Source organism: Tamandua tetradactyla, chromosome 7 (genome assembly GCF_023851605.1).
Source record: "Tamandua tetradactyla isolate mTamTet1 chromosome 7, mTamTet1.pri, whole genome shotgun sequence".
Taxonomy (NCBI): domain Eukaryota; kingdom Metazoa; phylum Chordata; class Mammalia; order Pilosa; family Myrmecophagidae; genus Tamandua; species Tamandua tetradactyla.
This window is the reverse complement of record NC_135333.1, coordinates 64346351-64373602: the sequence shown is the minus strand read 5'-3', so window position 1 is coordinate 64373602 and position 27252 is coordinate 64346351. Positions and strand designations below refer to the sequence as shown.

Here is a 27252-nt window from a genome sequence, read left to right as displayed (position 1 = left end):
GTCAATGCCTTTTCTGCATCAATTGAGAAATCATGTGGTTTTTCTGCTTTGATTTGTTGATATGGTGTATTACATTAATTGATTTTCTTATGTTGAACCATCCTTGCATAGCTGGGATGAATCCTACTTGGTCATGGCGTATAATTCTTTTAATGTGCTGCTGGATTCGATTTGCTAGAATTTTGTTGAGGATTTTTACATCTATATTCATTAGAGAGATTGGTCTGTAGTTTTCTTTTTTTGTAATATCTTTGTCTGGCTTTGGTATGAGGGTGATGTTGGCTTTGTAGAATGAGTTGGGTAGTTTTCCCTGCTCTTCAATTTTTTTGAAGAGTTTGAGCAGGATTGGTACTAATTCTTTCTGGAATGTTTGGTAGAATTCACATGTGAAGCCATCTGGATCTGGACTTTTCTGATTTTGTTTATTTGCATCCTCTCTCTTTTTGTCAACCTCACTAAGGTTCCATCAGTCTTATTCATTTTCTCATAGAACCAACTTCTGGTTTTGTTGATTTTCTCAATTGTTTTCATGTTCTCAATTTCATTTATTTCTGCTCTAATCTTCATTATTTCTTTCCTTTGGCTTGCTTTGGGGTTAGCTTCTGTTCTTTCTCTAGTTCTTCCAAGTGGACAGTTAATTCCTCGATTTTTGCTCTTTATTTTTTTTGATATAGGTATTTAGGGCAATAAATTTCCCTCTTAGCACTGCCTTTGCTGCATCCCATAAGTTTTGATATGTTGTGTTTTCATTTTCATTTGTCTCGAGATATTTACTGATTTCTCTTGTAATCTCTTCCTTGACCCATTGGTTGTTTAAGAGTGTGTTGTTGAGTCTCCACATATTTGTGAATTTTCTGGCACTTTGCCTATTATTGATTTTCAACTTCATTCCTTTATGATCTGAGAAAGTGTTTTGTATGATTTCAATCTTTTTAAATTTGTTGAGACTTGCTTTGTGACCCAGTATGTGGTCTATCTTTGAGAGTGATTCATAAGCACTTGAGGAAAAGGTGTATCCTGCTGTTGTGGGGTGTGGTGTTCTATAAATGTCTGTTAAGTCTAGCTCATTTATTGTATTATTCAAATTTTCTGTTTCTTTAATGATCCTCTGTCTAGATTTTCTGTCCATTCATGAGAGTGTGGAATTGAAGTCTCCAACTATTATGGTAGATGTGTCTATTTCTCTTTTCAGTGTTTGCCTCATGTATTTGGGAGAATTCTGGCTCAGTGCATAAATATTTATGAGTTATGTCTTCTTTTTTTTTTTTTTGAGTTATGTCTTCTTGTTGAATTGTTCCTTTTATTAATACATAATGTCCTTCATTGTCTCTTTTAATTGTTTTACATTTGAAGTCTAATTTGCTGGGTATTATTATAGCTACTCCTGCTCTTTTCTGATTGTTATTTGCATGAAATATCTTTTCCCAACCTTTCGCTTTCAACCTATGTTTATCCTTGGGTCTAAGATGTGTTTCCTGTAGACAGCATATAGATGGGTCCTGTTTTTTTTTAACCCCTTCTGCCAGTCTATGTCTTTTGATTGGGGAGTTTAATCCCTAACATTCAGTGTTATTACTGTACAGGTAGTACTTTCTTCTATCATTTTGTTTTCTGTATTTTATATGTCATTTCTAATTTTCTTTCATTTTACCTTTACTCATAGTCTTTCTTTCTACCCTTTTCTCCACACCTTTCTCTTCTGTCTTTTCATATCTGCCTCTAGTGCTCCCTTTAGTATTTCTTACAGGGCCAGTCTCTTGGTCACAGATCTCTCAGTGATTTTTTTGTCTGAAAATATTTAAATTTTGCCCTTATTTTTGAAGGACAATTTTGCTGGATATAGAATTCTTGGTTGGCAGTTTTTCTCTTTTAGGAATTTAAATATATCATCCCACTGTCTTCTTGCCTCCATGGTTTCTGCTGAGAATTCTATGCATAGTCTTATCAGGTTTCCCTTGTATGTGATAGATTGCTTTTCTCTTGTTGCTTTCAAGAGTGTCTCTTTCTCTTTGACCTCTGACATTCTGATTAGTAAGTGTCTTGGAGTAGATCTATTTGGATCTATTCTGTTCAGAGTACGCTGCACTTCTTGGATCTGTAATTTTAAGTCTTTCATAAGAGTTGGGAAATTTTCAGTGATAATTTCCTCCATTAGTTTTTCTCCTCGTTTTCTCTTTTCTCCTTCTGGGACACCCACAACATGTATATTCATGTGCTTCATGTTGTCATCCAGTTCCCTGAGTCCTTGCTCATATTTTTCCATTCTTTTCCCTACATTTTCTTTTGCTTGTCAGATTTCAGATGTTCCATCCTCCAGTTCACTAATCCTATCTTCTGCCTCTTGAAATCTAACATTGTAGGTTTCCATTGTTTTTTTTATCTCTTCTACTGTGCCTTTCATTCCCATAAGTTCTGTGATTTGTTTTTTCAGACTTTTGATTTCTTCTTTTTGTTCATTCCTTGCCTTCTTTATGACCTCCCTCAAGTCATTGATTAGATTTTTGATGAAGTTTTCCATGTCTGTTCAAAAATTCTGAATTAGTTGTTTCAACTCCTGTATCTCATTTGAATTGTTGATTTGTTCCTTTGACTGGGCCATATCTTCAATTTTCCTAGTGTGATTTGTTATTTTTTGCTGGTGTCTAGGCATTTAATTACCTTAATTAGTTTATTCTGGAGATTGTTTTCACTTCTTTTACCCAGGGTTTTCTTGTTGGGTGAATTTGTTTTCTATCTATTCTTTGACATTCAGTTCAGCTTTTTCTGGAGGTCTAGCTTAGGTTTGTTTTAACAGAGCAGAATTCTTCAGTTCTTGTTTTCTTGTTTCTTGCCCTGCCTGTATGATGCCTTCCCTCCCCCCAACCCTTATTAGGGTCTACTTAGGTATTATAGACCCCAGCCAGATTTTCCCAGGCTAACTGGCCTCCTGTCAGGAGGAAAGAGTTTCCTGCACCAGTTTTCCCTGAGAGTGAGACCCAGCAGGTTGAAAGACTTTCCTGTGAAGTCTCTTGACTGTGATTTTTCCTGTCCTTCCCAGTATGTGGTGCTTGTCTGCCTGCAAGTACCCCCAGCATAAAATGATGCGGTACCTTAAACTTTGGCAGACTCTGTCTGCTGGGGGCATGGTCGAAACAGAGACGTCCAGACATTGTAGGCTGGCTTTAATCGCTTCATCTGGCCTGCAGATGGCCTACTCGAGCCTCTTCCTCCTCAGCCCCGCCCCTCCTGACTGGAGTGACTAAGTCTGGAAGCTCAGCAGGGGGGCTGGTTTGGCAGGGGGCTGGTTTGGCAGGGGGCTAGTTTGGCAGGGAAGCTTCTCTGCCTGGGGCAGCCAACTGGCAGGTCTCTGCTGAAGGACTGGGGAGCCAACCAGCACGTGGGGCATCAGCTGATCCATAACATCATCTGGTAGTGTGCCTGCCAGACATGGTGAATGCTGGCCAGCTTTCCCACACCCAACTGGGTGATCCTCCCCATCCCTTCTTAGCACATGTTTAGAAACCAATTTTCTAACCTCCCATTTTACCCTCTCTAGTGACAAATGAGAAGCTATCGTGATGCTTGGGAAAGATTTTTTTTTAAGTAATTTCATGGATTTTTGGTCAGATCTGTCTCATTATTTCTTTTTGGCATCATTACCATTCACTGCTGATAAATCAATTGAACCCTGCACTGCTGCTATGATTTGGTTGCCTAATTGATCAAAGTAGCTTCTTGCCCCATATTGACAACTCATTATTAAACAGTAAATCGCCCATTCAATCATCTCTTTGTAGCCATTAACTCGATTCGACCAGATTAACTAGTTTAACAAAGACCCTTCTTTAAGCTTGAAACCTGGGTCTTTGTGGTCTCAGAGAGGAACAGTAAATATGTATCATCTTTTAGAATCCTGCCTCTTGGAAATTAAAACATTTAATTGTGAAAGGCAAAAAAAAAGTAATTTCAATTATGAGGGAACCCTCTATGGATGAAAATTAGGAATAGAAGATACAGCAATTTTTGCTGGCAACCTCCCGAACCGTGAAGCTAAAGAATGAAAACAAATGTGTAGAGAGGAGACAAATCTGAAAGACTCTTAACCATGTGTATTAGAGTTCTCCAGAGAAACAATTGACAGTGGGGGTTGGCAATTTCAAATTCCATAGGGCAGATCACAAGCTGGGAACTTGATGATGATGCTGAATTTCCCAGGAAAAACTGCAAACTGGGAACTCCAATGAAATGAACAATGGATTCCTCAAGAGAAACTGACTGGCTGAAGTAGAAATTCAAATGCTTCTTTCTGACGGCTGAAATTTTAGCAGTTCTCCCTTTGAAACTCCCTACACATGGATGAGGAGACTTTTCTCATTGCTGAAGTCAATCTTCTTTGTTGATTATAGATGCAATCAACTAATGATTAAAGTCTGTCTATGAAATAACCTCACAGTAACGATCAGGCCAGCGCTTACTTGAACAAACAACTGGATACCATAACTTAGCCAAGTTGACACATGAAATTAGCCTTCACATCATGTATAATGTAACTCTTATTCCTCTGCCCAGAATTATGGCTTAATAATGAAAAGAATGCTTTGCATAAATAGTGAAATGTATATAAATCATTTGAAGTGTGTCAAGAAGAGAACAATCAGTAGGGTTAAGGAACTCAGCACACAGAAATAGTTAAGATGAGAAAATTTTGGAGATTTCTGTTTCTCTAACAAGCAGAAGAGGGTTGTTTTATTGAACACAGGGGATTGGCCAAAGTACAGCTATAATTACCCCAAATTGAAAGTCTTATAAAATTTAAGCCCAAACGATGAAGTTACTGCTTTTCTTTTCATGAACATAAAAACAAAAACATTACACTTTTCTTTTACAATCAAATTTGAATAGGAAAGTGTGGTAAAGTGAATTAATTATTTTATGCCTAAAGAAGCTTCTTTTCTCAGGTCTTCAGTCTTAATCTGATGCAGACAGACACTAGGATGACCTCCATGGTACTCATGCCCTTGTGTGATCATCTCTTCTTGAGTGTGAGCAGGACCTGTGACTTGCTTCTAACTAAACAAAGGCCACAGGATATATGTGATTCTGTGTATATAATTGCATTCATTACATAGGCTTGTAACATTTGGCTTGCTGGGAGACTGTTTCTTGCTGGCTTCAGGAAGCAAATACATGTTAAGAAAGCCCACATGACAAAGAACTGAGGATGGTCTCAGTCAGCCAGCCAATCAAAAACTGAGGCTCTCAGTCTGACAACCCACAGGGAACTAAATGCTACCATCAACCACGAGTTTGAAAGTGGATCCTTTCCCAGTCAAATTTCAGGTGAGAGGACAACCTTGACTAATGCCATATTTGTATCCTTGTAAGACCCTGAAGTAGAGGACTGTGCTGATTTGAAACTGTTACATACACCAGAAAAGCTGCACTCTTTTAATCCAATCTTTGGGTGCAGATTTATTGTGGGTGGGACCTTTTGATTAAGTTGTTTCCATGGAGATGTGACCCCACCCATGCAAGGTGGGTTTTAATACTTTCCTAGAGCCCTTTATGAAAGAGAACTCAGAGCCAACACAGAGGGCAGAGAGATGAAACCTAGGTACACATTTTGGAGATGCTAAGAGATGTTAAGAGATGAAACCTAAAGTTTTCCCCAGAGAAGCTGAGGGCCCACAGATGCTTAGAGAGAAAGCTACTGCTATCAGAAGCTAAAAGCAACGAACTGGGAGCAAGGACCAGCAGACACCAACCCATGCCTTCCCAGCTGACAGAGGTGTGGCAGATACCAGTGGCCTTTCTTCAAAGTCAAGGCACCTTTCTCCAGATGCCTTAATTTGGACATTGTCATGGCCTTAGAACTGTAAATTTGTAACCTAATAAATTCCCTTTATAAAAGGCAATCCATTTCAAGTATATTGCATTCCAGCAGCATTAGCAAACTGAAACAAGGATCCAGCTAAGGTGTGCCCTCATTCTTGACCCACAGAAATTGTGAGGTTGTCTTAAGCCACTAAGTTTGTGTAATTGTTGCATAGCAACAAATAATGACTATAATGAGTATAGTGAATGTTTACTCATATGTAAAATTGTATTTGCATATAGGTTTTGGAATGACTATGAGCACATATACATAAAAATTCAAGGTATATACCCAAATACTTTAAAGAGTGAATTATGCTTTAAGGAAATTAAATAACGTAGCCAAGAGAGGAAAAATTTAAAGAAACTTGGCATTCCTCACCCTAATTCAATATTAGTATAATATTAATATAATTCAAAATTAATACAAAGAATAAAACTATAAAGGTATTCAGCAAAATCACAGAGGAATTTTTATTATTGTGTAGTGGGGAAGGTCATCTTAAGCATGTCAAGAAAACCAGAAATTATAAAACTTAAAATAGTTAGGTTTACATCATAAAATTTAATACTTTCTATAGGGGGGAAAAACTATAAACAAGGTTAAAAGATTACTAACAAGGTGATCAAAAACTGCAACACAAGACAAATAATATCCTCAATATACATAACTTTTAAAAATCATTAAGATTCCATATAATGAAAAAGTTAATAGCCATTAAAAATAATACAAATCTATATTTATTGTCATGTACAAATGTTCTCATTATTAAGTAAAAGCAAGTAACAAAGCAGTAATATAGTATAACTTTATGTAAAAATGTACATATTTGTATATAAGTATACTTAAATATGCACACAGATGTCTAAAAGTAAATTCAGTAAAATCTTAACAGTGGTCATTTTGGGGGAAGAGGGTGATTTTTTCATTTATTTCTTCTTAGTATTTTTTAAAAATAAATGTGCATGTACTATTTTTAAAAAAGCAAGAACTGTCCCATCAACAATTGGAAATATTGGTATATTTATAAAGCAAAACAAATTATTTGACAGAGAAGTTAATTGGTGTTTAGTGAAAAAAACACCAATGTGAAGTTAGACAAAGGAAAAGTAATTTTAAGGATGGGATCAACATCAATATATTGCAGTTATTTCTGGATGTGGGGAGGATGCTCCTGAGATCCCTTCCAATCCTGTTAATTTATGAGCTAGAGGGAACAAAACCAACTAGAAATGTTTTAAAATAATAGGGAGATAATAGGAGAATTTGGAATATGACACTAAAATGTATTTAAAAAAATAAAAGAATGATATATAAGTTCTTGTATCAAATTATCTTTGTCATACTGGTGATAGTTACATACACTGGCATGGGTGAGGGGAACAAATGTGAAATATTCTTACTAAAACAGTTCTTTAAAACCTTTAAATTCCTTACAGTTCAAAAAAAAAAAAGGGCGGGCTACAGTAGCTCAGCAGGCAGAGTACTCGCCTGCCATGCCGGAGACCTGAGCTCGATTCTTGGTGTCCGCCCATGCAAAAAGAAAAAAATTCCTTACAGTTCATTTTAAGCGGCAGTTCTCAACCCTGCTGCATATTAAAATCATCTGAAGTGCAAAAAAACTTCTGATGCAGGGTTGCCTGAGATTGGGGGAGAAAATAGAAAATGACTATGAATGGGCATGAAGTTTCTTTTGAGGGTATGGAAACATTCTAAATTAGATTGTGACGATGGTTGTACAATGTGTAGATTTACTGAAAACATTTGAGTTGTACATTAAAATGGATGGATTTTATGGCATATAAATTATACTTCAATAAAGTCATTTTAAAAAATATTCTGCTATGTGAAGATATTAAGAATCACTGATTGCGTATGTAGAATGGAATGATTTCTAAATGTTGTGTTAGTTAATTTTTTTTAATACAAAAAAAAAAGAAAAAAAATATTCTGTTGCTTGGGTTTTACCTCCAGATATTCTGGTTCAATCGGTCAGGGATAAGTGGAAGGGATGTTTTTTAAAGTTCTCCAGGTGAGTCTCTTGTGCCACCAGGGTTGAAAATCACCAATTCAGTTTTTTCTGAAACCACTCTACAGAATTACTTACATGTTACCAAAGCCAGGTCCTGGAAGTGGAGTATACATAGAGCTTTGGACTTCCTTGGGTCTCAACTGTACAAATGGAACATTAACCATGTTCACTGTTCAATATATATACCATAAAGTCCATTCATTTTTATGTACAATTCAATGCTTTTTAGCAAATTTCCAGAATTGTTCAGCCACCACCACAATCTGTTTTTAGGACATTTCCTTACCCCCAAAAGAAACTTCATGCCATAGTCACTTCTTTTCTTAAGGTGGCTATAGAAAGATAAGTTCTTCCTTTCAGAATTACAGGTTGGAAGCTAAAAGTAAGTTCTGAATATAGACTGAAAATGGATATGAAGTAAGCTGGAGTTTATTCAGCTAAATTCTACGAGAAAGGTAAAAGAACTCAGAAATCATGCACATGGGAAAGAATTAATGATATTAAGCCAGAAACTGAGGATGAAGGTTAGGGAGGTAGAGAAATGGCTAGCCTCAAATATTGAAAGGCTGCCAGGGAGACAAACTAGCTTTTCATACCCTCTAAAGAACCAGGATTGCTGTATGAGGCTACAGGAAGATGGATTCTTCAAAAGGAAGACCTTTGCAATTATCTTGTTCTAGGCATTGCGCTAAATCCTGGAGATACAAATGCAGCAACAGCTATAGTATTGTCTTGTGGTTCTCAAACTTCAGCATGTAATAGAATCATCTGGAGGGTTTATTAAAACACAGGTTGTTGGGTTCTCAGAGTTTCTGATTTAGTATGTCAGAGGCAGGGCCCAACAATTCGCATTTCTGACAAGTTGCCAGATGATACTTAAGCTGCTGGTCTAGAGACCACAATTTAAGAACCACTGTATTAGTCTGAATGTTTCAGAGCTCCAAGAAAGAACATCTAAATCAGATTAGGACAAGAGGAGTAATCCGAAAGAGTTTTGGGTGTGACCTAATCTTGAAGGATGAGGAGGTAATGGAAAAAGGATAGGGAAGTCCATATATAGAGAAAAATATTTAGGGAGGAACAACGGCATGAAACATTCATTAAATATTTATTGAATGTTTATTATATGCAGGCTATTGCTCTAGTTTCTAGAAAGAAAACAAAGCCTCTACTCTCATGAAACTTATACATAAATATATCACATGTTGCAAAGTCCCATAAAGGTATCTAACAGGCTGCAGAGAGAGAGAGAAAAGAGTAATAGAATTTAAACAGACATCTCAAGAATGAGAAAGCTAAACCATCACAAAGAACTTGGTACATGTAAGAAAGTGAAAAAAGTCAGTGTGAGTGAAGTAGAGTGAAGTGTGTGTGAAAGCAGATAAGCTTAGACAGGCACAAGGAACAGGTTCCTTAGTCAATGTAATGAACAGACTGGCTCTTTAGATAGTTCATTGTAACAGCAATTTGGAAGATTAAAGTGACCATACTAAGGGCAATTAAAGAAATTCAGATGAGAAGTGATAAGGTTTGAAATAATAATGCACTGATGATGGGAACAGAAGAGATAGATAAGAAAGGTGAATCTAAAGGATTTGGTGATTAATTGCATACAGGGAGTGACTAGGCACAAAGAATATAAAATGACTAACAGGATTTTGACTTGGGCAACTAGCCATTCTTTCGGATAGGGAATAAAAGAAGAGGAACAGGTGTGGGGGTGGGAAAGAGCTAAGTATGATTTTGACAAAACGAATTTCAAGTGATAAAAACAAAACACAAGTGGACGTGCTTACTGAGCAGTTAGTTGATTAAGGATACCAACTTGGGAATCATCTGAGTAAAACTGGCAATGGGGAATGGATAAGAACATGGAGGAGAGCACAGAAAGGAGTTCCTGACAATGGAGTTTTAAAAGGGTAAGCAGCTAAAGAGGAGAAAAAATGGGGAAAAGTAGTGGCCTAGAAGTTAACTGAGAAGTCTCTAGGGAGTGAAAAACTGTCAAACACTGAAGATGGGTCACATGAGTTAAAAACTGAAAAATGTCCACTGGCTTTAGGAATTTGGTGTTGACTTATTAGTAGGAGCAATTTCAGTGGAACAGTCGGGTTAGAATTCAGATTACAATAGGCTGAGGAATGATTTGAACATGAAAGTAAGAGGAAACAAGTGGGACTTGGCCATGAAGGAAAGAACAAATATAGAGCAGGAAAACAGACAGGCAGGTTCAAGGGGACATATTAATATCGAAGATTTGAGTGATGGGGAAACAGACCAAAAGTGAGTGAATGAGTAATCAAAGTGACAGGCCAGAGAGTCCACGATATGGGGGGGGGGGGGGTAAAGCCAGAGTGAATAAAGATTGGAAGAAAAAAGTGATTAAGGGATTGGAGGATTCTTGAAGTCAATGAGTATGTGTATTGAGGAACAGATTAAAGGACAGAATATTAGAAATCAAGTATAAATAGTATCCCAGCATTTAACACCGCAGAAGTAAGTTATTCAGAGTCCAAGGTGTGGCCTTGGAAATGGGTCACTAAATAGTGTCCAGAATGATGGTAGGGTTGGAGACAGAGAATCATCAAAGTCCTCAATGGATGCGGAGTAATGACCAAGATACTAGATGACATTAACAAAGACAGATGATACAGCTAAATAACAGAGACCACAAAGCGTAGGTACAATGACAGTAAAAAAGTCAGGAATGTAGGAGCATCACTACAACAGTTCCTATAATCCATCCATTCATGCTGCAACCTTGTGATAGTAAAGTGAGAAGAGACCCATCTGCTTGAAATAGCCCTAAGGTTAAGTGTGGCTGGAAGACAGCCAGGTTCTATTTAATGAAAAAGTTAAAAGAGTAGAAAAGTTTATTTATAAAGGAATAAGGAAGCAAGGATATCTATAATGTAAAGAATCAGCAGGGAGGATAGCAATGGGAAATCTGATCCCACTACTAGAATATGAGAAGAGAAGACTGATGACTTGGTGGGCTTTCATTTAAGATGATAGTAATGAACTACAGGGATGAAAAAGTGAATTTAGACTTGCTGCAATGTTTCAATTGGAACTCTGGAGTAAAGATGTTTCTGTGACAACATAAACAGATGCACTGGGCAGTGATCAAGACTAGGAGGATTTGTTGTTCTGGGTTCCAAAGAATATTGATGAAAAGTTGTTTGGGGTCTCAACAAGGTTTAGCCCCAAGTAGAAAAAATGGCAGGGTTAGGCCCAAAAAGCAGCAGGTGACCTTCTGGTTTCAGCAGAGTGCAACCTAGTATGAAGAAGGGGCCCATGTTTTGATGAAAAACACAAAACCAAGCATTATTCTCTAGGGCCAAGTGCCAATTGCAAAATAGGAAGTGGCACAGTTCTGTCACAAGGTGTTCAACAACTTGTCTTACCTCCCAAGTTCTGCACTGAAGGGAATAGCTAGATGTAGATATACCTCTGACTTAGGGCATACTTGAGGGTGCTTGCCTGGGTATATGAATGCTGCAAAATTCAGCCCCAAGGGAAGGAAAGACTACGAGTAAGCTCTAATAAGGATGTTTACTACTACTTAGATTTTCTAAAAACAGAATAGAGACGCTTCATATAAGTTGGATGTATCCTCCTCAAGGGTACTGGAATAGACTTTTCTACTATTTAATGGGGATTTGGACTATATGACCTCACTCCTTCCTCCTCTTTAAACCGCACACTTTTTTTTAGTGAGAAGCATCCTTAAAAATCATTGCTTAAGTCTTGCCCTATCAAAGACACCAACTGTGACTTAAACATCCTCGCATGTACGTGAACTAAAATGCATATGGTAGAAAACAGATCTAGAACAACTAAGTAGCCTGAAGTCATATACAGAACTAAAACTCAAGATTACTAAATTTTAAACCCACGTTCTTTACATTATGCAATTCCAAGATTCTTACCTGGGACTTTAATTTTTTAAAATTTTAAACTAAAGGAAAGCCTGACTTCATCCGTACATCCTTGGCAACTTGTAAGGGTTACTTAATACAAAAGTTCACCAGCTTGAACCACCAAGTCATTTCTAAAGCTTCCTGTGGTGCCTTTTTTCTATGAACAAGGTTAAAGGAAAGCCTTCCCTTGTCAAGAAATTTCATGGAACTTTACTTTATGGAAAAATTAAATCTTTCTTCCTATCAAAAGTAGAGTAGAAATACATGTCAAAGAGAAAACATTTACTCTACAGGTGAGGAAGTCAAATTCCAAAAGCACTCTCAATTTAGTCACATAACGTAGCATTTCAGTGTGTGCATGTGTGTATACACATTTACATTCACTTGTATTGTTTTCTTTGTATCATGTGTGATCTTCCAATTATTGCTTAAGTTTTCCATGAAAAGATTCTGGATCTTCAATTTATTAGTATCAACCACAATGCCAAGGTACCAAGAAATACTGATCTAAACTAGGATTCCACACAACTTAAAAAAAAATTACTCGTATCTTTTGTTGTTGTTGTTAGCAAGAAAATTCTTCTTCAAGTTCAGGGAGAAACAGAATTTTTCCTCTCTCTTCCCACCACCACTCCTCCCTAACACATAGATACACAGTCACACACTTCATGAAAATACTTTAGGTCAATTTCACTGTCATCATAACCTTAACACTTTTAGTGACAGTCAATCTCTCATACCGGCATGACCTGGTAGCAGTGGCAATGAGAAAAATATGCCAAGTAACTGAAGTAACTTTGGGTTTGGACTCTTGGCAAGTATTAGGAGGCCAAAATAAAAAGGAAAACATTTTCTCTTTTCCCCTGCTACTACCGTTCACTGCAAAGGGATACATTTTTCTAAAATTAAAGGTGGGGTAATGCCTAATTATCATCACTGTTTTTTTCCTGATAGCAGAAGACAGGTGAAGTCTTTAGGAATTCTCTCCCCCTACTTCGTATTTACTCAAAACAATATTCTCAGCCAATAATAGCTAATCTTGGGTCGGACATGGTGGCTCAGAAGGCAGAGTTCTTGCAAGCCATGCCAGAGACCCAGGTTCGATTCCCAGTGCCTGCCCATGCAAAAAAAAAACAAGACTCCCATATGTGTGAAAGTTTTCCTCAGAATTATTTACTCATTATCAAAATTTACCTTTACTTGGTAAACCAGTGGTTGCCACTGACGTAAATGACAAGGGGTGGGAATCTGGGTATGCAAATTTTTAAAAAATGAAATGCAATTAACTATATCTAATATTCTCTTAGGAAAAAAAAACACAAAACATGCTAAAAAATTAAGAAACTAAATTATACTTTTCATAAGGCACCACCAATAACCCTGGTAAAATGTGAGTTCATGTTATGCTTAAGTGTCCAACTAACAGGTAAATAAATATGTAAGGGAATAAACAATAGGAAGTCTTGAGATTTACAAAAGACATTGCTGTTTAGAAGAGTTTGGAGCACTGTAAAAGAAAGAACAGGTAGAATACATCTTTAAAAACCCGTCTCATCCCTTTACAGTGCACATTATTTGTTGCATAGTGGTGACTGGATATGATCCAGGCCAAGAGGAGACAAATTCCAAAATATATTAACATCCTTTCTTTCCCTCTCACGCTGTAAAAACCATTTGGTACATCTATACTCAAAGAAATAATGGCATGCATTAATTTAATAAAAGGAGTGGAGAAACTCCAAAAGTACAAGGCAAATCAACAGCCTTTCTATAAATTTCTTTCTAAATTTATATTTAAAGACCTACTGCAAAAGCAACTTTCTACACACCTATGAAGCTAATTCACAGGTTAAACTTTATTGAATTTGATTATATATGGGATTTCAACGCTTCATTTTCCACGTTTACAGTTTTCAAATCCCACTCCAAATTCTTTCTCTTTTAAAAGATGGATAATCCCACCCTTTCAAAGAGGGACTTTCTCAATTTTTCCTTTCATCCTTCTACTTTCAGTACTGACTGCTATTCACACAAATGTACTATATAATTAAAATAGTGACAAGCAGGGAGTTTCTTTACATGCATTGGACTGCATCCAGAATCTAAAATTAAAAAAAAACACAAATGAACTGAGAGTTCTTGGACACCTACTAAAGATAAAAGCATAGAAGAATAAAATGAAGCATAGGCAAAATCATGCAAATCTTGCAGGTCCAGCGGCCCTTCAGCATGTTTTTTTTTCTTCAGCATGTTTTTGATTATTAAACTAGCCAGTGGGCAATCAGATTTAATGTTTACCTTTTTAATGACTTAAAGTACAAGATGCAGTAATACGTAATTTTACTGAGGCACAATTTTGAATCATGAAGTGTGCAAAGCTGGTTTGCAGAGGCTACTGAGCCTATTTGGTTGCCCAACATCTACGTACCTCAACATGGCTTTGTGGCAGAAATGAACAGGAGTTAAACATTTGTGTGTGGGGTGAAGGATGCATCCCCATCAAGACAGCGAATTACCAGTGTTATAGTTGTACATTTGTGGATTTGCATAGTTCTAATGACCTATCGTTTGAGAATGTCAAAAACCTACCATTTTTTCATTTTTCTGAACATAGCCTTTGCCAAAATAGTTTATAATTGAAGACAGTAATACTTTTGAAAAGGATTAAACACATAAGTTAAAATACTAATTGTGAAGAAATGCCATTGTGAGGGAATGGGAAGTGTTGAAAACCATTTTAAATCAAGTTTTGTTAATGTTAAAATAAGGTAGAAAGGAGTAAGTTGTAAATAAATAATTTCTTCTAATTGAAAATACCTTACATAGAATACCAGTATCTCTTTAAATATATGAATCTTATTGCTTTAATTCCAAAATTGCAGATGACTATATGATGATTTTTTTTTTAAACTAATTTCTCTCATCTGTTTTTCTCAGCCTTGGTATAAATCCTCGTATGGTGGTCAGAAGTCAGAACAAATCCGTGGCTTTCAATTAAATACAGAAAATTCTAAAGTAAAATCAATTAAACAATACATTTAAGTTTCAAAATGTCAGAAGAAACTTAACAAGAAGTAGTCACTGGTTGAAAACTGCCTCACATTTTCTAACAGGTCTCCAGCAGGTACCTACCATATCACGAAAATAAATTATTCCCCAAGCAGCCACCTATATCATTCACCATACTCCAAGGAGCTAAGTACCTTAATGGCCAAGTTTTTTTTAGCATCCTCATGAACCTCTTGTGATGGCAGAATAGTTAACAGATGACCAAGAAGGAAAAATAAAATTTAAAAATGTATTCCAGGCAGCCATCACTTAAAAATTGCATTCAATTTTTAGCCCACAAGTATCTGAAGACTTTTACACAGAACAAAAGGCAAAAAACATTGTGCTTTCTTTCATAACATCAATCAAATGAATTTCTTAAATGTTATCCTTAAACAGTTTGCTAAATGAAAACTTAAGAAATTAGTTACCTTGTAATCTCCATTGAAATCTTAAATCATACACATATACTTGAGATGAAATCTTAAGATACAAGCATAGAAACATATATGAACCCCTTAAAAGGTGAAAACATTCAAAATGGTATACAGAATTAAGGGAAGAGTGATTAAGAATTAAGTAGCAAGAACCACAGAGAAAGCATTTACAGAAACCAGATTTTATAGGAAAGCTTTTGCTTTTTAAAATTTTTTTTATTTTTAGAAAGATGCCTTTTGAGCTAAATTCTCATACCCACTCAAACTGTAACTGGACAGTACATTTCACTTCTAGTTACTAGAAGACATTTCTTTAAAGGAGACTGGGGCAAAGGAGGAAGAGGAGACTATAAGTTGTTCTCTGGGTCAACCCACCTCTCTCTTTAAAAGGAAAACTGCTGAATTTAAGTCAAACCACGGATTTTTAAACAAAATAAAGGGTCACAAGATAGCAAAGAAAAAACACTATTTTTAGAAGGGTTTTCTGTTTTCCTTTTAAAAAAATTAGTCCCCTTCTATGAAAAGCTTACATACAACTTACCTAATACCTGAACAAGAACACAATAGGAGGGGAGAGGACACAGCACCATAGTTTCAAACATTCACAAACGAAACAAAAACTAAAAACATACACGCACACAAAACAACCAGAGAGACTAGACTAAGATTAGAGCAAAACAAGATGGAAGCACTGGTCAGGGTGGGATGAAAAAGGAAGTGCTAATTCCTTGTACTACAAGGAAGGAATAGGATTCTTTATTAAAAGCAAAAAAGAAAAAGCAAGCCCACAAATGGATTTTTGATGCTGAAATTCTGTCATATGCTGCTGGTAACAGTAAATATATATATACATATATATATTTATATATTCATATATGTATATTAAAAAAGGAAAAATAATCTATAGAACAGTCAGTAGTCAGAGACATTTAGAAAAAAGTAAAAACAAGTCCTTTTTTTTTTTAAATGGATTTACTAAAACAACTTCATCACCCAGAGGTACTACAACCCCACATTCTCTGAAAAGGCCAGGGTGTTACTCAAGAACGTCTGCTGTTGCGCATGGGCCACAATCAGAAACCGCCAGTGTTGTAAACAGCAGACAGTGGGTTTGGAGCTGCAGGGCAAAAGCTGTTATTTGCTGGTCTTGCTCATGGCCATGCCTGAAGCCTTGTGATTTCTGGAATACTTATGAATGAAGGTTTCCCCAAAAAGCATGCATCACTGCTGCTCTGTAAGACATTCTGACTTGTCTTCTCTTTTGCAGAAGGCTGGATCCATGGACCAGCTCTTCTTTAAAATGTAGACCCAAGACAGCAAGACTTCATAAAACCAAATGGCTCCTTTGTCTTGAAACAAAAAGTTTCTTCTTCCCAGAATCCAATCTATTCAGATTTCTTAACTTGATGACATCATCCTCCTTAGGAAGATAGGGTGAGCTACCCCAGATGGTGAGAGGATCCTTTATTCTTGGTACAAACAAGCACAAGCAGCTGAGGTCTATGACTGTGCTACTATTCCATGACTTCTAATAGGAATAACTTCGGCGCTTTTCCTCCTAGTTACATCTAGGAGGTCAGAAACAGTGGCCAGAAATAGTGGAAAGAAGGCAGTACTCTGACTCCTTTCCAACTATCCCAACTAAGGAGCTCCAAGCAATCAGCACCATGCATACCTCCAGATGGTGCTACCCCTAGACTGTAAGCTCTAGCTAATATCAACTAGACATAAGCCACGTCCCACGGCATTTGCTAGCACACCAGTGTATTAATGCTAACTAGCCACCCAAGAGCTCAATCAAGTATCTGGCCTTAATGTGGTAAACCATACTCAGAAGAAACATCTGAATTGAAATATTAGCTGCTATACCACAGAAGATATCCTCTGCATAGATGTGTTGATAGAGAATGTAGCTCATACAGTCCATGCAAAGAGGAAGCCAATACTAAGAGGACTTTCTCTGAAGGCCATTCATCTTTGGAAACAACTTTCTGAATGGATCTAAACCACTCTACTTGACGACTAAGATCTCAATATGGTCCACTTCCCCCCATGTTTCAAACTAATCAAGCATTTGCTAACTGGTCTCCTTAAGATCCTCCACTGGTAGTTTGTAGCTCATTATGAAGGAATGAGGTGGTGCGTGGCCTGGGCTATCTGGCCCCTGCTTCTTTGCACAGTTTATACAGATGTAATCTTCATTTTCAGCCATTTCTGGAGATACACCCACACAAACTTGATGAAACCACTCATCACAGCCACCATCACACTGTACCCAGTCTACCTGTAGGAGACAAGATTGGGGAATATTTAGGTCACATAAATATCAGGCCTAGAATAAAAGCAAACCAAAGAGCTTTCTTGGCTTAACTGATAGCAAACATCTCTGAGATGTCCAGAGAAAGACAATAACTTTTTATGGGGTTATTTTTTTAAAGCAAAAAGCTGCAAAGTTTAATACCCCATATTAAATTTTACCATAATGTGTCCACAATATTAGGCCTCTGAGGTACTCCATTTCCTCATGAATATCTGGGGCTCCTTGTGAGGCAGAAACATGTTTGAGTAACACTTGACAAAAAAGGAACTTCTAATAGAGCAGCCAAGTAGTTTTAGCTAATATTAACAATTTCTAGGCTCTAAGACAATGCAATTAACAATGAAGAAAGGAAGAGTACAATAATGTGAAGGCAATCCTGTGTATTAGCTTTATTTCAAAGAGATAAGCCAAAGTACTAAGAACATTAAATACCTTTTTTAGAAAAGCAGTCACATAGGCCACTTTTAAAACTAATATTTTTTATTCTTCTCTTCTTCCGTTACAAATACAACTTCCTATAAAAAGTTAGCAAATATCAGAGGTCAAGTCTTACAAATTAACCAATTATAACAGTCAAAGACACAGGTCAATAGATCACTCTGGGCTTCAAAATTAAAGTCTGGAAAACTGACAGATCAGTGGCAAATGCCAGGCAAACTTGACCCTTCAGAGAATAATGTGACTATAGGAGGCGAGAAAGGTGTTAACCGTAAATCTTGGACCTAGAGTAAACAATAAAATATCTTGGCTTTTATGTTTGGAAGGTGACTGTGTTGATTTTTATAGCTAATATCATGGCAAACATCAAAACTTTTAAGATTAAAAGAGCTACTCTTCTTTTGCCTAACACAAAGGTTGACAATTTCACTGGCAACATAGGTAGTCACTTAAAAAATGAGCTTTGCCAGATTTCAGAGCAAGGTAAATAGATTGAAAGGATCAAAGAAGTATCACAGTGCAGGTATAAGAAAGAACAAAGGAAGGAGGCTTTGCCCAGGTAAGAGTTTCATGTAAGTGAGTGGTTTTCAAAATTAGTTTCTTAAAAAATTATCAAAACCATATAGTCATGTTAGTGGTTTTAGAGCTATAATAGAGATGGGAGAAACCATCTGTTGAAATAATCTCTCTGCTCTCATATTCCTATTCCAGAGTTCAAGCTCTTAGACAATGTTACATAAAGATTAATGGACTAAGAAGTCATGAATTCTGATATTACTCAATTATTAGAGTATAATTTAAGGCAAGTAACTTAATCTTTTTGAGGCTCCAGTTCCTCATCTGTAAAATGGAGATAACATCTGATTTACAGGATTACTGAGGATGAAATGAAATAATGTATGGTAATACACCTAATATAGTTTAGTGCTGAGGAACTTAAGATCATAGTCTCATGGGTTTACTAATTATCTTACTTTACTCAAAATATTCTGTACCTTCATATAATTGTCTGCAGCTCTGATTTTCAAAATATGTAGGCCACTTGAATCAGAATCACCAGCTGTTTTTGTTAAAAATATAGCTGATATCCATCTCCAAACCACTGACTCAGATGAGTATAGACCAGAAGTCTACATTTTTAATCTGCTCTCACGTGATTCTTATATATTCTAAGTTTAATCATCATTAGCCCTTTGTAATATATTTTCCTGTAAATTCAGAGCAATTTAGCAATCCCTTCCTAGATTGAATTTGATTTTTGTTTTATAACTGGACAATGTCTAGATTCTGAAGTCTTTGCAGCAAAAAAAAAAATTATGATCAAAATGTTCTTGCTGTGGCAAAGCTTTGCAGAGCAAGAAAAGGGAGACAATGCCTTCTGTGCAACAAAGTCAAGTAAAAATAAAAGCATTGCAAACTGGTGGAGATTTACAAAGAGCTAGTCAGACAGCAGATGAACACAAATAAGAAATTTAGGATGTTTGGAACTGGTAAAGAAACTATTTCCAACTAGGAAGATGAACTATAGTTCTTTGGGCTGCTCACGTGTGAGCTGTCACCTTTTTTACAATGCTACCCCTGGACCAATATATATTGCATCTACCCCTACTACCTCTACCCTCTTAATCCAGTCCAGCCCCCTTTCACACACATCAATGGGACAACAAAATTACCAATTTTATCAGTATGTGCTGCCAAGAAAAGTGTCCCATGTTTTGTAAAATCTAACTCTGTACTTGCTTTCAGTTTCTCAAAAACTTGCTTTCAGTTTCTCAAAATTAAATCTATCATTCTCTTTCAAATAAAATATTTTCACTTTTGTGATTCTGCCCAGCAGTCTCTTCCTAAGCCTCTCTCTTCCATCATTCCAAAGCATATATAACTTCCCTTGAGATATTCACTGGTACACAGATTCTACCCTAGCCTACAAGTTATATTACAATTTACCTGATAATCTGGCAGGTGGAAAAAAAACAGTCTTCTTTTTACCAATATTTTCTTAGCATTTTTATTCACTAAATCAAACTCAACTTCCACTTTTGCTTAAAAGTGCCCCAAGGATCACAAAGCAAATAAAAGTTTTGGTGTCAACCAAATCCACAGAAAATTGTGACAGGCAACAGACTTGACCATGCAGTAGGTGAAAACTCAAGAACATATAAGTGCACACTGAACTCTAACAGTCATCTCCTTTTTTTTTAATTTTGGAGAGAGATATACTTAGTAAATAACAAAAATAAGTATTAAAAATAACAGATGAGATTTTAAATTATCATATAAAATAGATAACTGGGTTCAGATTTGAGGGAAAACATACGTTTAAAAGAAATATACTAAATGGAGGAGATAACGCTAGTTTGATATTTTATGTATGTATTGCTCTATGGTTTTATATTTAAACTTAAGGAAAAAATCTGGCAATTAATATTTTGTTCACTTCTTAGAGCTAATATTACTATACTCATTTTAAAGAAAATTTGGTGACTCAGTAATATTCTCAGCTTAGTTAACCAAATGGGCTGCTGTTATTCTGGCATTCAATCTCTTTTGCACCAATGTTCTTGTCTTACTATCATGAGACCAACCCTCCCAGTTTACCAAGGAGTAAGAGGACAGTTGGTTACCATATGTGAGTATCATCATAGTCTGTGTGTTACACACATTTAGGTAATTCAATCTTTGATTATCTGTGTTATAAGGAATGTGAAAGAAATGTAACAAAATAAGTGGCCAAGTTATTCTGAACTCACAGTGGCCAAGTGAGTTCAAATAGAGTCGAGTGGCTACTCTTACACAAGCTTCAGCTCAATACTGCCATTTACCATGGTTTGCCAAAACCATTCCTTTTTATCCTAAAGAACACCTAGGGCTCTACCTGAGATTCTTCAAAAGTTTCATGCACTGTGATTATTCCCAGAAACTTAAAATTTCCAAATGGGTTCCTAGGCCAGATAAGTCCTGAAACCCAGAGAGGCCAGCCTCTCCAAAAACATTAACTAGTTCCATCCTCCTATCCCATATTATTGACAGCTGCTTCCAACATGAAAAAGTTAGAATAACAATAAAAAATACCCCTAAAGACTGGAAGAAGGATCAACGGAGAAGAAAGAGTTATAACAGAGAAGACAGGACTTAACAAATGAGTATGACTGCTGAATCACTATATTGATATTTCTTTTAGTCTCCAGTGTCTTTGAGCAGCTAGAAGGAAAAACCTAAAATTGTACAACTGTAACCCATACCAAACTCTGAAATCTGTTCTGCAACTAACTTGTTACAATGTACTTTGAAATGTATTGCTTTTTTAATATTTCACAATAAAAAAATGTTTTTGCTTTTGTGTTTTTTTAAAAAAAGGAAATATAAACTGGTAAAGCCACAGATAATGCAAATACCTTGGCTGAGACAACACCCTCACTGAAATCTTTAAAAACCAGTATGGCTAACAAATAGTAAAATTGACAGGTATAAGGTTATAAACTTAATCTCTATTTACCAAGCCAAACTTCTTATGGAAGCAGTAAATGGATAAGGAAAAAAGTGAAGGAAATGGGTCAACAATGAGAGTAAAAATTAAAATAATTACGTATTTATTCTAATACAGGAAAAAAAATGTTACTTAAATATTAGCCTGAAAGAACTTGTTCTTTCAACTTAAATTGTTTTACTCTTGATACTAGTAAGACTAAATGAAGGGAACAGAGTTCAGGGGAAAAAAGATTTTGAACTTTAAATGTAATGTTTTGAAATCAGTTCTTTCCTACTATTTTGTAAATTAATTTCAGCTTGAAGTTAATTTGGTAATTGATGGCAGAGATCACGTTTTTAAAAAAATCTTTACATTATTCTGGTATTTTTCTTTTCTCTTTCTAAAACACCTTGAGATTGAGGCTAGGGACATTCAAGCAATCTTTCCTCTAATTTTCACAAGAAAATCTTGTGAAAGATTTCTTCTCTTCAAGATTCTTGAAGAGATAATGTATCTTGTGAAAGATACATTTTGGGGGGAAAAGTCTCAGTAATGACTGGCTAAAAATAGTAAAGGCAAATTTACCTAAATAAGAATGAATAACAGAAATTATTTCTGCTGTTTGATATTTTAAAGAAAACAGAGTGTTCCTGAAAAATCATTACTTTTCATCAAATTCATTCTGAAGATGTATGCCAGGTATTAATTTGGTTTCTTTAGAGAAACATAATTCATATTGAGAAAGTTGTAAAATTCTCTATAAAGCTTTCAAAGAAACACATCTTTCATTTATCAAAACTGGTGTTAGGAATAGGTGGAGAACATAAAAATAAAATAGCAATGATAAGAAAATGTCCGTAAGATAAAATAATTTCTATTTAAAATTGAGCACATTATAGAAACACAACATTTACTAAGTTTTCTTTATGTAAGCTAATGAAAGGTTAAAAGGCACACACCGCTCGTCTTTACATTCATTTAATGGATTAAAACAGACATTTCCTCTGAATATTCAGCTAAATCCTCTGCTCCATCAAAATGTTTATGATCGTTTTCTAGATTTTAAAGAAAGTATTAGGAGCAATCTCAGGGCTCACTCAAAAAAGGTCACATTACTTTCATATTGTATCTTTAGTTAACAAGTGCTTTCACAGATTACCTCATTTTATCCTCATAACCTTGTAAAGTAAGGAGGGCAAATGTTAACTTAACAGTTTACAGATGATGAAAAAAAGAAACTAATGGTACAGCTTGTAAGTTATAAGAAGGAAATCAGGATAATAAATAAACTGAACCACATTTAAGATACTGGGCAGAAGAGAAGGGAGAGATTCTTGAAGAGATAAAGCAAAAAGGGAAAAAGAGAGAAGGTAAAAGGTTCATGATGGATATGAACTATAATAATGTAGAAAACAAGACAGGAAAGCTTAAAAAAAGAATCATTATTTCTTGCTGCTGGCCTTGAGACTGCTAATAAATTAGTTAAGATAAAGAAACAGGAGAAGGTTCTGCAAACACTGAGTTGCTAATACTTCAGTATTCAAAGAGAATGCTTAATCCTCCATCAGCCTTTTTAATAAATTCAGGTGTGAATAGATTCAAAATAAAAGACAAAAATAATACATATACATATATCTACAAAAATGCTTAAGTGTTTATATAAGAAATGCTTATGAAATGAAAACAGTAAGACAAAAGTAAAGAGACAGTATGACAACTACATAAAACAAATCATATAGAAAAAGGATTGGAAGGACACATTAAAATATTTATAGCTGTTGTCCTTCGAAGGTGGGACTATGAGACATATATTTATTTTCAAAAAATGAGTGGAAAACTTCTCAGATTAGCAATTTAAAGATAAGTGTTATTTAGTTGTGGAATGATTTTTACTTATATCTCATAATGGTGAGGTGAATAATGGAACTCAATACTATACCAATATACTGGAGACAGCCTGGTCTGGAAGCCAAGGAACCAGGGTTTTGGTTTTGCCACTAGTAAGCTCTATGACTGTGGCACATCATTTATTTGTTTCATCACGTATAAAATAAGGTACATGGACAAGGTAACTTATTTGGTCCTTTTCAAGCTCTAGAATGTGTGAGTAAGAAAACAAGAGTATACTGCAGGGAACAGTGATGCAGTTATATTTATTTTGTTCATACTTTCAAACTGAGGAGCTACAAAAATTTTAAATATCAAGTGACATAAGAAGCATAATAAACAAAATCAAAACTATGAATTTATTAATAATCTTTTGATAGAAACTATAATGCATGTCTCCACTCATTTAATGAACTGGGATTTTTCATAAAGTCTATCTGTCTTTCTCAGAAGTCCATGTAATAAATATTATCAAATGAAGAGCAATCACATAATTAATAAACTTAGAATTTAGGGATGAAAATTTTTAAATGATACCTTTAACGGTCAGGATTGTTTGTTGTAGACTGCTCCAGAGTTTGAACAGTTAATCTAAAAACTTAGGCAAAGAGTAAAATTTAAGGTGGACTGCTGTTTAAAATGTTAAGTTATCTGAAATTACAATTGATCTAGCATTTTTGAAATGGTAAAATTTTCCTCGCTTAAGAAGAAAAAAGTAAAAGCTTGACTAAAAGACTATTACTAGTGCTGAATGCCAAGACAGGAGTTCCTACGGTTAAGCTGATCAATTTTAAGACCGCTAAAAATTTCCTTCCCAAGAGGAAGTGGAAGAGAGCAGTCTCTGGATATGGTCAGAACTATAACTTTCACAGGCTTTATGCAAGGAATTTGAAAATACATATATTCCATTCAAGAGAGTTCACACAGGCGTGAGCATGGATAAGATATGGATCAAAAGGAAAGAAAAACTTCTTAGTTTTAGGTCTTTAAACAACTCAGTCTTAATGCAATTTGTCACAGCTCTAGACTACTGGCCCAGGATATTTTTTCAAGCCACTGTGGTTAACTGACAAGGTATTTAGCTCTCTCATTCACCCTATGTGGAAGGATAACTATTCAGACTATTCTGAAACTAATGCCTCCTATATATGAGATGCACTGCTGCCACAGGTTATCACATAGCTTCTCTGCTCTGGTCTCATTATGTTCACCAAGCACAGGATTTTTAAAACCTAACAACTTCTATTAAGCCCTCTGACCTAGGAGCCTCATTATTCAAAACCATTGATAGAAACCTAGAGAGCAGATAATGTTGGAGGCCCAAATCCTGGAATCAAAAACAGACTACTGTTATATCACATATATGTCTCCATGACTGCTGATACTCGTTCTCTCTCAATTTACTATATATAGTTGGAACTCACCTTGTCCTTGCAGGGCCTTTGGCAGTCTTGTGCTGCACATACTGCATTCTCATCATCAGATTCCTCTGCTCCTGACCAGTCATACTTTGAGGGGATGTCCAGCACTTTCCTCTCTCTCTTCTTTTCAGTATTTTCTTTTACAAGTTCAACTTTGGCTGCAGCAGCCTTCTCCTTTTTTTTCTTTCTCTCTTCTTCTTTTGCTAGTTTCTTGGCCAGTTTGTTCAGCTCCTTTGATTTGTCTGCACTTAATTTCAGTTTCTTCTTTTTAGGTTTGTCCATTTTCTTCAACTCCTTGGACTTTGGTTTGCCTTCTCCAAAAAGTTGTTCAACCTTTTCTAGTTTCCGTTTCCGTTTCTTCTCTGAAGAGTCCTTTCCTTTTATTTTTACTGGTTTCTCTTCCATGCTGTCATCCTTCAAAAATATACAATTAGAAACAATTTTAAAGCAAAACAATTAAAAGACATTTTAAGAAGGCAAATACATTAAATGAAGATAACAGTAGAAAACAGCAACAAGTTCTAAAACATTTCTATCTTATTTTTAGCTTACTAGGGAAAAAAGGGCAAAATGGTCAGTGTTAGCATATATTAACCTAGTTTGTAGAATCTCTCTTTAATTGAGATGAAAACATTCACATAAATCTACAAATACTCTAAATTACCTAATAACTTTTTTTTTCCAATGGGCAGGCACTGGGAAACCGAACCCAGGTCTCTGGCATGGCAGGAGAGAACTCTGCCTGCTGAGCCACCATGGCCCAACCTTTAATAAATTTTTTGGGGGGTCTCACTCACCTACCACTACTAAAGTTCTTTATTAACTCAGTTATTAAATTCTTGGTGGTCAGGAAGTTATCAGAAATGTCAGCAAAACATATAAAATTGTATCTATAATCTCATTACAAAGGGTAGGTAGTGACTTTGGCAAGGACTAGACTACAGCCAATGAGATAAAAAGTGAAAAAAATTTTTCAACTTTCTAATATTGATGCTGTTATGTGTAATCAACATTTACAGTTTTAACAATAGAGTGTATCTAATAAAGAAGAGGTGGAAGTACAAAGAAAAATAGGAAAAATGTAACATAACTTGATATTTACTTAGGAACTAACATCTGAGATGTTACTTAGGAACTAACATGTTCCCACAGATTTGAGACTTGAGAATCTCTGATCCTCAATCTGATTCTGAATCACAGAAACTTAAGAATCAACAAAATCTAGAATAGTGGGTTAAATTAAATAGTGGATTAATTCTTCTTAAAGAAGAATATTTAACCACCTAATACTTTGTTTCCTTATATGTAAGAGAGTCAGATGAGATAATGAATGTGAAGGAAATTTGTGTACAATGGAAAACACTATATTAGGCTACTTTCTATTTGATTTCTAAACCAAAAACAAAGAACTAATTCTATAATATGCTAAATAAGTCAGTGTTGGTGACACTGTACCCTCCCATTAAATGGAACCAATAAAAAAAATACTAGTAGTAGATGTCAGAGTTCCCAGAGTTAGCATCCAGGTTTGGTATTTATTAGATATGTGACCTTAGAAAAGTTTCCACCTCTCTGATCCTTAATTTCCTCATATGCAGAATGGGCTAAATACTTGCCCTGACTATCCCTCTCCTGCCTCCCTTCAGGATTATGGTGAGGATCAAATGAGATTATGGATCTAAAAACATTAAGACAATTACTAGCTGCTGTACAAGTGTAAAATATGAATGTGGACTCTCCCTCCCACCTCTACTTATTTAACCATCTCTCTTCTTTTTTTAATCACTATATCTTCCTCTGCGTAACTTTGGACCCTCTGACAGTAGCTAAATATATTGTTCTAAACTGTGGGTTTTCCTCTCTCCATTTCTCTTTAGCAAAAATGGCTTTTATTTTTAAAACTGAATGGTACCAAGAATCTCAATAAAGAAAACCATAAAGCAGAACTCTTGGCTTAAGTGGAAGAATAAAAGAGCCAGCCCACTCAGCCATTCTCTTACCAACACATGGAGTATCTCAAGGAACCTGAGCATTCTAAACTGTTTTAAAATCACTGTTTAAGTAAGCTTTAAATCCATACCTCCTAAACTGTTTTAAAATCACTGTTTAAGTAAGTTTTAAATCCATACCTCCATAATATGCAAGAATCTGTCTTCAGAGGGTGGGTGTGTGGCCTGTAAAATCCGCCAAATGTGCTGTGTTTCATCCAGAGATACTTCTAAGAGATCTCCAACCATCATAAGTTCCTCCAACTGGGCTTTAGCTCCAGGTGACAACTCCAACACTGGAGGTTCCAAACTTCGGGGTACCAGAGGGCTTTTCCGAGGTTGTTTCCTTGGGGTGCTAGAACCTTTCCAAAACAAACAAAAACCATAAGGCCAAACAAAAAAATGAAAACTATGGAAAAACAGTAATGTTTTCAAAGT

At 35.7% G+C, this 27252-nt stretch overlaps 1 protein-coding gene across 2 annotated transcripts in view; it reads right to left on the bottom strand.

Annotated features, from left to right (window-relative positions):
* Positions 1–6333: 6333 nt before the first annotated feature.
* KDM5A (lysine demethylase 5A) overlaps positions 6334–27252 on the bottom strand; it is a 150986-nt gene continuing 130067 nt past the window's right edge. The window contains exons 26-29 of one of the 2 annotated variants that reach the window (XM_077169654.1): positions 26956–27176; positions 24830–25240; positions 18044–18126; positions 17468–17575 (exon numbers count right to left, since the gene is read on the bottom strand). In XM_077169654.1, coding sequence (XP_077025769.1) covers positions 18082–18126; positions 24830–25240; positions 26956–27176 — 677 coding nt within the window. In that variant the 3' untranslated portion in view covers positions 17468–17575; positions 18044–18081. Of the gene's footprint in view, positions 17576–18043; positions 18127–24829; positions 25241–26955; positions 27177–27252 lie in introns of both variants that reach the window. The other variant, XM_077169653.1, reaches the window with a different exon arrangement.